Here is a 13968-nt window from a genome sequence, read left to right as displayed (position 1 = left end):
CCCCTCTGTGCAGCATCAGGGGCGGGACCTGGCTCTGTGCCGTGACGTCATTTGCTGGCAGGTGGAGAGCATTTCAGTGTGTCTCTCGACTGGGTGCCTTTCCTCTTCAATGTAAAAGGCACTTCTTTTGGTCGTGAGCCAATAGATGCATTTCTCTTGTTAGTTTTCACTGGTTTCTAGTGGTAGAGTAAAAAGGTTGTAATTCGCTGTAGTTCTCCACTGCTATAAAGTAGTGATGCATATCATCTCGTCCGCCAGGTCCTCCTCGTAGGGCGCTCTGGGCTCCGCGTCGGGCTCCTCGTCGCTGTAGCTGGCCGCCGTGTCCTGCAGGTCGTAGTCCCTGGGGCTCAGGACGGGAAACACGGTGACGCCGTTGACGCCCGGCGCCACCACGCCGTTCAGCAGGTGGCTGGCGGCGCTCTCCATCTCGTCTATCGTCATCTCGCAGGCGTCCGCTATCTCGTGCTTGGTGGCCGCCACGAACTTGGGATCCTTGGCGTATCTCCCGAGCCCTTCTGATATCAACACCTGCCCCGCGACACGAGAGAAACAAACACGATGCCGGTGAGTCGTTACTGTCTCTTTACCTGAGGTGACGTATTCTCTTACTCACTGAAGCAAGTCAGCTCTGTGGTAAGAACTCTGGCCACTTCCTCTATGTCTTACAGGGGAAATAAGTAAGGTAACAAATACAATAAGTAAGGTAACAAATACAATAAGTAAGGTAACATTTTTAAATAAGGTAAAAAGAAAAATAAGTAAGATAATATTTTAATAAGTATGGTCAAAAACAAGGTAATACATGTAAACTAGTAGACTGTTTACAATAAATTGTAACTATCCCCAGACTAACCACCCCACACTACCCCCAGACTAACCACTAACCACCCCACACTACCCACTAACCACCCCACATTACCCCCAGACTAACCACCACACATTACCCCCAGATTAACCACTAACCACCCCACACTACCCACTAACCACCCCACACGACCCCCAGACTAACCACCCCACACGACCCCCAGACTAACCACCACACATTACCCCCAGACTAACCACCACACATTACCCCCAGACTAACCACCACACATTACCCCCAGACTAACCACCACACATTACCCCCAGACTAACCACCACACATTACCCCCAGACTAACCACCACACATTACCCCCAGACTAACCACCACACATTACCCCCAGATTAAGCACTAACCACCCCACACTACCCACTAATCACCCCACACGACCCCCAGACTAACCACCACACATTACCCCCAGACTAACCACTAACCACCCCACACTACCCACTAACCACCCCACACTACCCCCAGACTAACCAGTAACCACCTAACACTACCCCCAGACTAACCACCCCACACTACCCCCAGACTAACCAGTAACCACCCCACATTACCCCCAGACTAACCACCCCACACTACCCCCAGACTAACCACCCCACACTACCCCCAGACTAACCACTCCACATTACCCCCAGACTAACCACTAACCACCCCACATTACCCCCAGACTAACCACTCCACATTACCCCCAGACTAACCACTAACCACCCCACACTACCCCCAGACTAACCACTAACCACCCCACACTACCCCCAGACTAACCACCCCACACTACCCCCAGACTAACCAGTAACCACCTAACATTAACCCCACACTACCCACTAACCACCCCACACTACCCCCAGACTAACCAGTAACCACCCCACACTACCCCCAGACTAACCACCCCACACTACCCCCAGACTAACCACTAACCACCCCAAATTACCCCCAGACTAACCAGTAACCACCCCACACTACCCCCAGACTAACCACCCCACACTACCCCCAGACTAACCACTAACCACCCCAAATTACCCCCAGACTAACCACTAACCACCCCACACTACCCCCAGACTAACCACTAACCACCCCACACTACCCCCAGACTAACCACCCCGCACTACCCCCAGACTAACCAGTAACCACCCCAAATTACCCCCAGACTAACCACTAACCACCCCACACTACCCCCAACCTACCCCCAGACTAACCACCCCACATTACCCCCAGACTAACCACCACACATTACCCCCACACTACCCACTAACCACCCCACACTACCCACTAACCACCCCACACTACCCCCACACTACCCACTAACCACCCCACACTACCCACTAACCACCCCACACTACCCCCAGATTAGCCACTAACCACCCCACACTACCCCCAGATTAGCCACTAACCACCCCACACTACCCCCAGATTAGCCAGTAACCACCCCACACTACCCCCAGACTAAGCACCCCACACTACCCCCAGACTAAGCACCCCACACTACCCCCAGACTAAGCACCCCACACTACCCCCAGACTCACCGCTTCTACCAGGCTGGTGGCGCTGCCTCTCTTCTGGTGGTACTGGTTGCGGTACTCAGGGGGCACCTGCAGGTGGACGGGGGAGAAGGTCCTCTGGGAGTATTCAGGGTCATCTGTGTACCAAGAGCTCTTGCGCACAGACACATGGTTGCTGCCAACACTCTCCCGGTGCGGGTGGTCCACGCGGATCAGCGGGGTGTAGTAGGGCGACTGGTCCTTACTGGCCGGTGTGGCGGGTGGCGTGGCCCAGGAGCGGGTGGAGCGGGTCGGGGAGAGACGGTGGGCCCTGCTGGAGTCCAGGCCTGCTACAGCCATGACCTGACAGACATGAATACAGACATTACACACATACACGTACACGTACACACATACACATGCTTTGGACACAGTTGTAGCAGGGTTTTCGTTAGCTGGTATTTACTGGCCAATAGCTGCCTAGAATTAAAATTGGCCGCCTAATATAAATCTTAATGGCCATCGTGGCCGATAAAATATATATTATTGACTGTGGCGAGTGAACACGTTAGTGTGTGGCAGCCATGTCTTCTTACTGAATGCATAGTAGACTGCTGCCGTGTCTCGTGATAAGAGATGGTGAGTGCATAGTGTGTGTGTGTGTTACCTGGTGAGTGCATAGTGTGTGTGTGTGTTACCTGGTGAGTGCATAGTGTGTGTGTGTGTGTTACCTGGTGAGTGTATAGTGTGTGTGTGTTACCTGGTGAGTGCATAGTGTGTGTGTGTGTTACCTGGTGAGTGCATAGTGTGTGTGTGTGTGTGTGTGTGTGTGTGTTACCTGGTGAGTGCATAGTGTGTGTGTGTGTTACCTGGTGAGTGCACAGTGTGTGTGTGTGTTAACTGGTGAGTGCATAGTGTGTGTGTGTGTGTGTTACCTGGTGAGTGCATAGTGTGTGTGTGTGTGTGTGTGTGTGTGTGTGTGTTACCTGGTGAGTGCATAGTGTGTGTGTGTGTGTGTGTTACCTGGTGAGTGCATAGTGTGTGTGTGTTACCTGGTGAGTGCATAGTGTGTGTGTGTGTGTGTTACCTGGTGAGTGCATAGTGTGTGTGTGTGTGTTACCTGGTGAGTGCATAGTGTGTGTGTGTGTGTGTTACCTGGTGAGTGCATAGTGTGTGTGTGTGTTACCTGGTGAGTGCATAGTGTGTGTGTGTGTGTGTGTGTTACCTGGTGAGTGCATAGTGTGTGTGTGTGTGTGTGTGTGTGTGTGTGTGTGTGTGTGTGTGTGTGTGTGTGTGTGTGTGTGTGTGTGTGTTACCTGGTGAGTGCATAGTGTGTGTGTGTGTTACCTGGTGAGTGCACAGTGTGTGTGTGTGTGTGTTACCTGGTGAGTGCATAGTGTGTGTGTGTGTGTGTGTTACCTGGTGAGTGCATAGTGTGTGTGTGTGTGTGTGTGTGTGTGTTACCTGGTGAGTGCATAGTGTGTGTGTGTGTGTTACCTGGTGAGTGCATAGTGTGTGTGTGTGTTACCTGGTGAGTGCATAGTGTGTGTGTGTGTGTGTTACCTGGTGAGTGCATAGTGTGTGTGTGTGTGTGTGTGTGTGTGTGTGTGTGTGTGTGTGTGTGTGTGTGTGTGTGTGTGTGTGTGTGTGTGTGTGTGTGTGTTACCTGGTGAGTGCATAGTGTGTGTGTGTGTTACCTGGTGAGTGCACAGTGTGTGTGTGTGTGTGTTACCTGGTGAGTGCATAGTGTGTGTGTGTTACCTGGTGAGTGCATATTGTGTGTGTGTGTGTTACCTGGTGCTGCATTAGGTGCAATGGCAGAGCAGTGCGCTGGTGTGGAAGCTCGTCCTGGCTACCCTGCCTGCGCAGACACTCAAAGTTGAAGGACGGCCGTCTGTGACTTGGACAATTGGGCAGGGGACTCTGTGAGTGACCTGGACAAGTGGGGAGAAGACTCTGTGAGTGACAGCACATGCAAAATAAACAAGTAATCAAAGAAACAAATCAAGGAAATATGAGACTAGTGCCATGTCTCCGTTAGCTCCATATGTTCAGCCTGGCTGGGGTTAGCCATGGCCAGGTTTGGTATGGTATGGCAACCTTTCAAACATCACACCAACAACTGTGGTACACAAGCTAAACCATGATGATACAACAGTCCCAGCCAGCTTTGGCCAGGTTGTGAAAGGTGGCCGTCTAAAACAGGTTTCCAGCCAGGTTCTAAAGACAATGGAGATGCTCACTGTGCGTCAGACCGGCCACAGCACGGCTAAACCCTGGCTAGTGGAGACAAGGCATCACTGTGCGCCAGACAGGCCACAGCACGGCTAAACCCTGGCTAGTGGAGACAAGGCATCACTGTGCGCCAGACAGGCCACAGCACGGCTAAACCCTGGCTAGTGGAGACAAGGCATCACTGTGCGCCAGACAGGCCACAGCACGGCTAAACCCTGGCTAGTGGAGATATGTTTAGTGAATGAATCAAACAGTGATTTGTGTGTGGGTTACTTCAATCCCACATACGATTCCGGGCTCTCCTCTCCGGTTGGTTGTACGAGGCGAGTGTCAGGAGTGAGCATGGTGCATGCTGGGTGAGGAGAGGATACCTTGAGGTGTGGCAGGAAGTCGCCGTCTCTTCGGCGACCGCCGCGAGTCTCTGTAGAGCGGCTGTTCGTCGTCGTCATAGTAACTGTCTGGTAATGGGTGGTAACCTCTAGGAGTCTCGTACTCTGTGTCACTGTTCTGGTACCTGTCATACAGACACATGTTCCTTATAAGGACTTCCTGGAGGGCAGCGGTTGGTCCACAGGCACAATCTATCCAAATCTAGCTAATTGTCGGCCTTTACTCACACATAACACATACAAAAACTGTAACTGTTTTTAATCCTGGTTTAAATATATAATTATAAAATACATTTAAATATCATTTATATATATAAATATTTTTCTAATTAAACTTCAAATCGATATTTACATTTACATTCACATTTTGTCATTTAGCTGACGCTTTTATCCAAAGCGACTGACAAGTTCTGTATGACAAGTCATCAGGAACTCTTACAGTTGAGTAACAATGTTCATCAAACAGTGCTGAAACTTGGGCGCTGCAGTGTTGAGTGCATAGTAGTATATTAATATAGTAGGAAGAGTGCATGCTAGTATAAGACAGTAAAAAAAAGTTAAATTATATATATATATATATAAAAAAAAAAGAGAGTGGAACGGACTTCACGTACCTTTCGCCCGACAGCATGCTGTCGTCTTCGTAGAACTCCTCCCCGCTGTAGTACTCCCCCGAGTAGCGGTCGTCCTCAAACTCCTCCTCCCTGCGGATGGTGGGGTGGCGGCCTTCTCCTCCGTGGGACCTGGGTTGAAGGTCAGGGGGTCAGGGGTCACAGCGTGTTGGCTTGTTTTTACACTGCAGTGAGGGGGGGGGGGGGGTTTCTACTCTCAGGGGGGAAACAGGGCCATGCACTGCCATGCAGATACAAGCCTCCAGGGGGCAGCAGCGATGCAACCGGAGACACGCTCACCTACTACAACACCGCCACGCCAGAGCCTCGTCAAGACAGCAGGCAGAGAAACATTCTGAAGAGCATCACTCAATGACTTCACTATCGCAAAGGGAAAACAAAATCATAAATGGAATTCTTTTTTATGACCCTGATCAATTGTGAGATTTGATACTATTTTACGAATCACGCAGGGGAGTTTATACACCCTTTATAGACCCTTTTACTGATTTACAATTATGATGTTTTGGGAATGCACACAATTTGGTTTGGGGAGTCTCCAGGAACCATCTAGATGAAACCATGCAACCTGTAAGAGCTTTCATTCAGAATGTCCCTGGACTCTCCGCCCAAAATATGCCCGTGCAGTTTGGTTGTTACAAGATGACGTTGATGAAGAAAGGGTCCATAGGACACAGTGGCATAGATACTTTTAGGGAGGGGAGGGGGGCGTGGCAAGGAGGTTCTGGGAGTTTGATATCCCCTCACTACCTCCAGTGTAAGCTACCTTTAAATTACTTACATCTTCTAATGTAAACTACCTTTAAATGACTTACATCTTCTAATGTAAACTACCTTTAAATGACTTACATCTTCTAATGTAAACTACCTTTAAATGACTTACATCTTCTAATGTAAACTACCTTTAAATGACTTACATTTCTGATGTAAACTACCTTTAAATGACTTGCATCTTCTAATATAAACTACTTTTACATTTCTTCTAATGTAAACTACTTTTAAAACATCTTCTAATATAAAGTTATTTTAAATTACTGTACAGTAAGCTACCCGTAAATGACCTTTAAACATATTCTAATGTAAACTACTTTTAAATGATTTTCAAACATCTTCTAATGTAAACTACTTTTAAATTACTTTTAGAGGTGCAGCTGGGTAGTGTAGAAGTCTAAGCCCATCTCTGCCAGAGACCTAGGGTTCAAATCCCAGTGTCAGCAGTGCCTCCAGCTTGGTCAGTCATCCCTAAGAACACAATTGGCAGTGTTCACGGGTGGGAAGCCGGTGGAGTATGCTATAGCAACTCCTACTGGACTCCTACTGCTCTCCCAGTGAAACTCCTCGCTGTCAGGTGAAAAGCGGCTGGCGACTCCACATGTATCGAAGCTTAAAATGACTTTTAAACGAATGTACAGTAAGCTACTTTTAAACAACTTTCAAATATTTTCTAATGTAAAGTACTTTTAAATGACTTTTAAACATCTTCAAATGTACACTACTAAAAAAAAGAAAAAGAAAAAATGTAATCCTCTCTTTCTCCGATTTTTTCTCTGTTTTCTCCCCGTCCCAATTTAGTCGTTGTGCCAATTCCCCCCCTCCCCTACCTGTTTGTTGTGCGCATGTTCTCCTACTGGTCGGTACAAGGGAATCCTGAAGTCATCCGCACGCTTCCTCCGACACGCGCTGCGACAGCCAGTGACTCTTTTTCCACCTGGCAGCGAGGACTCTCATTGGTGAAGTGTAACGCGTGGGAGGTCACGCTGCCTTCATCAAGTCCTGCCTCCGCTGAGCAAGCGCCCAGACCTGACCTGTAGGTGCCAGACCTGTCCACAACGCCAGATTCCCACCCGTGACTTCCCTCCCCCTAACCCAGCCAAACGGGTTAGTATAGCGATCAGCCCAAGCCAAGGCAATGCTGACTCCGGGAGTCGAAATGTACACTACTTTTAAACAACTTTAAAATATCTTCTAATGTAAAGTACTTTTACAGTAAATTACCTTTACATCTTCAAATGTACACTATTTTTAAATTGCTTTAAAATATCTGCCAATGTAAAGTACCGTTTACAACTAATGTCTAGTGTCTTTTGACAGAATAATCATGGTTTTACACAGTTGTACATCACTAACAGCTTAAAGACATAATAAGGGAAACCTCCTGGCCATTCCTCAAGGCTGTCCCTTCCCTTTGTAAACGCATGCTTGTTCTTAGAGGAGGGGGGGCACAAAAAGGCCATGGACAACCCCCCCCCCTTCATGTGTGTAAGGATACGTAGCCATCTTTAAAAGGCTTTAAAAAAAGGCTTTTAAAACATCCCCATACATTATCCTTAGGATTCAGGCATCTGCACCCTCCTTCAAGACAAGCACCTCATGTCTCCCCATCCATGTCGCCAACACATGCATATTATAGAGCGAGGCTGGTCTAAGCAGCAGCCCATGCTGGCCACCCATACAACATGTCCCCCTCCCTGTCATCATTTACATTAAACTCCTCCCTCTAGGGGTTCCAGGCGCCGGGGGGGAAAGAGGATGACTGGCCAGCATACGGTACGTAGCGAGGGATGCGATGCAATCATTCATGTGGCCCCGTAACCGAGGAGCCCCCCGCACCCCGCCCCACGTTGCCGTGGAGACACAGTGCCGGAGCGGAGCCATGTGTATACCTGGGGGGGAAGCGACATACCTAACATAGGTCTCAAAGTAGCGCCTTCTATCCAAGAAAGCAGAGGGATGGTTGAGAGAAAGCATTTTGGTTAGGAGGGAGAAAGAGATGAGGGAGGGAAAGAGAGAGAGAGAAAGAGAGAAGTGGTGGAGGAGAGACATATATATACGTATATATATATATATATATATATATATATATATATATATATATATATATATATATATATATATATATATATATATACACACCATACAGTATATGAATCATATACAGTATTATATATGCATGAGGTGGGAGGAGCATGAAGACAGATGTACTATAGGGATCAGGTCTGATGGGAGCAGCATGAAGACAGATGTAGGGTTCAGAAGGTCTGATAATTCCATTTCCACTTTCTACTACAAGTTCGAAAAACAAAACTCCCTTCACTTTCATGAAAGGGACAGGAACGAAATTGTTCCCTCAAAATCATTGGGGGAGAAAAGGCACCAGTACCGATGAAACACATAGTGAGGCTTTGACGTGGGAAGACAGTCAGGGAACGGGGTTTATGAATGAATGATAGAACAAATGAGTTTTAACGTGATCCACGGTGGAATGGAGGGTTTTGTTAAGCTGGTTTATGACTGCAGGGGAGGAAAACCAATTACAGGAGAGGTTAGAATAACCTGGTAGCCATGGAAACCAACTCACAAGGTATTCTAAAGTGTTAGCCCTGTGACATCATACACACTGAGATAGGGAGGAGGGTGTGTTGGAAAGTGCTGACCTACGCCATTTTCATAAACATTCCAACCACCATTCATTTTGTATTATTGATTAAAAACCAGTGAAAGCATAAACATTAATGAGTCAGACGTGTAGTGTCAGCAGCGCAGCATAAACCATGGATATGATAGATATACCAGGACATTTAGCAGAACCACTCCACCATAGAGTTCAATGCTATTTTAGGAGCATCTCCACAGTCGTACGGCTCTGAAAAATATGCTGCTTTCCTATCTTATTCATAGCGTATGTGCTTACTATGTTATGTGCAAAATCCATTACAGTTCAAGCTTTCACTTCGAATTTATTTTTACCAATAATCCAAACCAGCAGATGGCATATATCTGTGGTCTGTACTGTATGTATGTATGGTCTGTGCTGTATGTATGATATGTACTGTATGTATGATATGTACTATATGTATGATATGTACTGTATGTATGGTCTGTACTGTATGTATGGTCTGTACTGTATGTATGGTCTGTACTGTATGTATGGTCTGTACTGTAGGTATGGTCTGTACTGTATGTATGGTCTGTACTGTATGTATGTATGTATGGTCTGTACTGTATGTATGGTCTGTACTGTATGTATGATATGTACTGTATGTATGTATGGTCTGTACTGTATGTATGGTCTGTACTGTATGTATGGTCTGTACTGTATGTATGATATGTACTGTATGTATGTATGGTCTGTACTGTATGTATGGTATGTACTATGTGTATGATACAAGATAAGAGATGTAATTGTAACTGCTTTAACCTTTAACCTTATACACTTCTCAAGTGTTGAATCTTGAAGCTCCGGATCCTTGTTGGTCCTTTAATTGTCTCTTGTACCAGTGGTGAAAATGAACAGTGTTTTCTGGGCTGAGAGGGAACATGACCTCTTACAGGATGCTATGTTTGGTTAAAGGATCAGGCCGGTGTAATTATTTCCTTTCCTCACTGGTAAAATTGTATCAAAACCTAAAATGTATTTCTCCTACATTTCTCCTGGTCCATCCAGCCAACACCGGCGTATAGCTCATATCCAGAAGTCATAGAACTCCATTGCTGTCAAAAAAGTCACAGAGCCATACTGTTACTTTGATATAATAATTAATTGTTGCACTGCACTGATAGATCAATAGAGCTAGTTGCCTTTTGAAATAAATAGTTTTTCAGGATAATAAATGATGATATTTAAAACTGGACATGTGTTTGAGAGCTGTACTTAAAGCAGCTATAAAGGAGAACTTTCAACAAAGTACATAATTGTTATTGGTTGTGATACCATGGTATATATAAAGTAAACCAATGACACCATTGATGAAAGAATTGTTAGTTGATAAAGCAAGTTTTGTTTGGAAAGGCTTACTTTGCGCCATATGCCTTCAACAGAACTCCTGTGGATCCGGGACAGAGACATACAACACCAATAGAAGAATAAAGGACAATTGATATTGATGGTTTTCCGGTCTCTATCGATCTCAACATGTTTCGGCAGTAATCCTGCCAAGGTATGAACATTGAATTTACTATGATATATATATTTTTTATATATCGATGTCAAAATATTCCTAGTAGCTGCTTTACGTTTGCGAGCTCTTCAGGCTAGAAGAGAGTAGGAAGAGTATTGAGAATAGAAGAAATGCATTGTAGGTTTTAGTGTTTTTGTAGGCAATGTTGATAGTAAGAAGAAAATATAATGACACTGGCCTTGTGCTTTAACTAGCCTAGTTGTAGGAGCCACACTGCTGATACTAAAGGAGTGTATGTTGCAGTTTCCCACTAGCAGAATGCGCTGAGGCTGCGAGGAACCTGCGCTGGAAGGCTAAGCTAGCTGAATGCACACTAAAGAATCCGATAAGCTATCATGTTAATTCTGTGAATAAATACATCATTCCTGCTTTTTGCCTTTTTATGGGTATTTCTTCTTCTTCAGTTACACAGATATCATGATGAAACTTCTCGCAATATATCGATTATCACAGATATCGCGTATCATGATATTATGGATATCGAGGGCCAAATATCAGTATTGTATTGTGCGTTACTCGTATCATCCCACCCCTAGTGAACCCCATCTTTTAATAACCCGTTCATTTTCCCATAACCACTGGAGAGAGAAGGGTTGAGCCAGGCTCCCTTATTTGAGCCAGAAAACACACTTGAGAAGTCCATTTGAAACTCCCTGCATTCGAGACTCATTCACACGTTAACCATGCTGTGTTTAGCGGTAGGAGAGATAAGGGGTCAAGGGGTCACCTTTGTCCCTGGGGGGTCAGCTGCTTGTCGTAGTCGTAGTACGGGCCGCGGTGGCCCGGGAAGCCGTTGGCCGGGGGGGCGTGCTCGTAGTAGCGGGGGTGGTGTCCCCCGTTTGGTAAGCTGGACACGTTGGCGTTATTGAGGTTGACGTTGGTGGACTTGGGCGACTTGCTGTAGGAGTTGTGGTGCCGGTGGTGATGGTTGTGGTGCTGGTGGTTGTGGTTGGGGTGGTTGGGGTGGGACATGACGTTGGCCCGGCACAGGCGTCCCACGGGCTGCTGCTCCATGTGGGCGTAATGCGGGGGCGGCTGCACCTGGAGGGGCCGCTGCGTGGCGTTGGTCTGGTGGCCATTGGCCCGGCGGTGATCCCCATTCATGTGGTTGACGTGGTTGCCGAACAGGCCGCCGTTGCGCTGCGGGGATGGAACGCTCAGGGTCAAAAGGTCAAAAGGTCAGGGCACTCCAAACCGAGTCGACATGGAGAAGAAAATGTACGGCGTGCGCTATTGATGTTAAGTCTGACGGCTGATTTTTATTTCTTTTCAGAAATCGTAATGGGGCAAAAGAAAAAATACGTCGGAAAGCTGGTTCAATGGCTTATGGCAGAAGGTGAGCAAAATGAATGCATTGCTTTTATAGGTTTTTACAACTACAATGAAGGAAAAATTAAATCCAAACAAACTAAAACAACAACATTCTACTCTTCGTTACGTAGACCAGTGCATAATGAGTCAGATAGAGACGGTAGATACAGAATGCTCTCAGAGTGTTTGTACAACACTGAACAGCTCCGTTAACTCCACCTACAGTATCTCGTGGCCTCAAGGAGAAACACAACAGGCACAATATTTAACCTCACAGCACAGTCTCCCTCTCAGGCAGGTAAAATGGAGTCAGTTACCCTATAAATCTCCTCGTCTTCCTCGGGAATAAAGTCTACTAGCTCGTCATCCTGCAGGTCGCACGATATGGCTCGGCGAATTTCCGGGCCGATATCGTGAAGCGTGCGGAGCCCAGCCTGTAACCATGACAACAATAGAAGGGAGGGGCTAAGGGCTTTTACGACTGGCGGGAAACACTCCACGTCTCGAGACACACGAGAGAGAACCTCCCCCGACACAGTTAACATCTCATACAATGTGATCACACGGGAGAAAAGACACACATGCTCGGACACCCACACATCCTCTCAGAGACACCTGACATTTACGAGGACGAGAAAAAGAACTCCAAACCTCGGAGAACGCTAGGAGACAGACTGTGAGAGATGAGAGACGTTGGGAGACAGACAACATGCGCCGTAGTGTGTGTGTGTGTGTGTGTCCTCATCTCTGATGCTCTTGTGACAAAATCACTTTGTCTTTCTTTTTTTTTGTGTAAACTTGGGACCAAATTAGGATGAGATAAGATTCCATAGATTCCACTATGGGCCAAAAATAAAGGCAGAGAAATAACTATACATTTTCGATCTATCATACATGTATAAAAAGTCCAAGACGATGAAAACACAAACAAGCTTTGACGTAACGTGAGTCTCGTGAGGCGGCTCGTGTGACATTTGGGAAATCAAATAGAATAATGAGAGAATGGTACGACGTGGGGTAGAGAGACAAGAGGATGGACACTTAACATCAACATCGATGATACATTGTCTCATGAAGGACACAGACACACGCATGCCTTTCAGAGACAGAGAGATCACAGAAGCCTATGACACAGCAATTATCTCAGAGTATGAATGACCTGCTGAATCATAAACCACAACGTTATTATTAGCACAAGTGATGATAGTAGTAATGAAATGCGGACCGCATGTGAAGCCACGTCATTGGAATGTTCTTTTAATCAACTTCACTGTGTTTGTGCTCTCTTGTAAAATGTACACACGTCATCCACGCGTGCAGACGCAGACGTACACACACACACACAGACTCACTCATGCACACACAGACACACATACACGACACAGTAGGGTTGGGTACCGAACTCTGTATTTTTTTTTCTTTTTTTTTGAAATTTTTTAGCGTTTATCGCCTTTTTTTTTTTTTTTTTTTTTACTACTGGGCAGTCCAGTAGAGAGAAAGAGAGGAGGAACGGGAGACAGAGTGGGGGGAAGACATTTGGCAAATAACGACGGGTCCGGGAATCAAACCCGGATCGGCCGTGCCGCGACTCAGCGCGTTATGTGGTTCGCCACTGGGGCGCCCTGAACTCTGTACTTTTAAGGGTACTGACCGAATTACATCGGTACTACAGAGTACCGATTTACGCCAGATCAATCGGTGCCAAGTTTGGGTACCATTTTCATGTTTAGTATAAGAGTGTAATATACGATAAGAGGGAGCCTTTTCCTAAAATATACTGTATATATATATAATTACTGTCCCGTCTCCTGGGTCTTTGGAAAGACCAGACGAGGTCAGAGGAGTTTGATAATATTTACTGAGGATGGCCAGATAATGTTGATATCTTTTAAAAATACAATACATGACCAATGCGATTTATTTTGTGTGGTGTGTTACAACAATAAATAATGTTCTAAATAAATAACAGTATTGCAATTTGAAATTGAGAAGTTTGGACTTGAAAAAAATTCTGTGTGTGTTATTACAGAGAGAGTTAAGAGTACCGTTGGGTACAGATACCGAATTCCAGGAACTGGTACTGGTACCGGTATCGGTTTGAATAT

The 13968-nt window shown here is 46.1% G+C and overlaps 1 protein-coding gene across 1 annotated transcript in view; it reads right to left on the bottom strand.

The window, feature by feature from the left end:
* Positions 1-222: 222 nt before the first annotated feature.
* LOC311229557 (voltage-dependent L-type calcium channel subunit alpha-1D-like) overlaps positions 223-13968 on the bottom strand; it is a gene marked incomplete at both ends in the record, with an annotated part of 164306 nt that continues 150560 nt past the window's right edge. The window contains 8 exon segments of the mRNA XM_084315633.1: positions 223-528; positions 2384-2701; positions 4133-4272; positions 4945-5087; positions 5577-5705; positions 8278-8304; positions 11280-11692; positions 12181-12297. Of these exon segments, the coding sequence (XP_084171759.1) occupies positions 223-528; positions 2384-2701; positions 4133-4272; positions 4945-5087; positions 5577-5705; positions 8278-8304; positions 11280-11692; positions 12181-12297 (1593 nt within the window).

Source organism: Notolepis coatsorum (genome assembly GCF_963971535.1).
Source record: "Notolepis coatsorum genome assembly, chromosome: 6".
In the NCBI taxonomy this organism is placed as follows: Eukaryota; Metazoa; Chordata; class Actinopteri; order Aulopiformes; family Paralepididae; genus Notolepis; species Notolepis coatsorum.
Note: the sequence above shows the minus strand (reverse complement) of the source record. Positions and strands in the feature narration are given on the sequence as shown.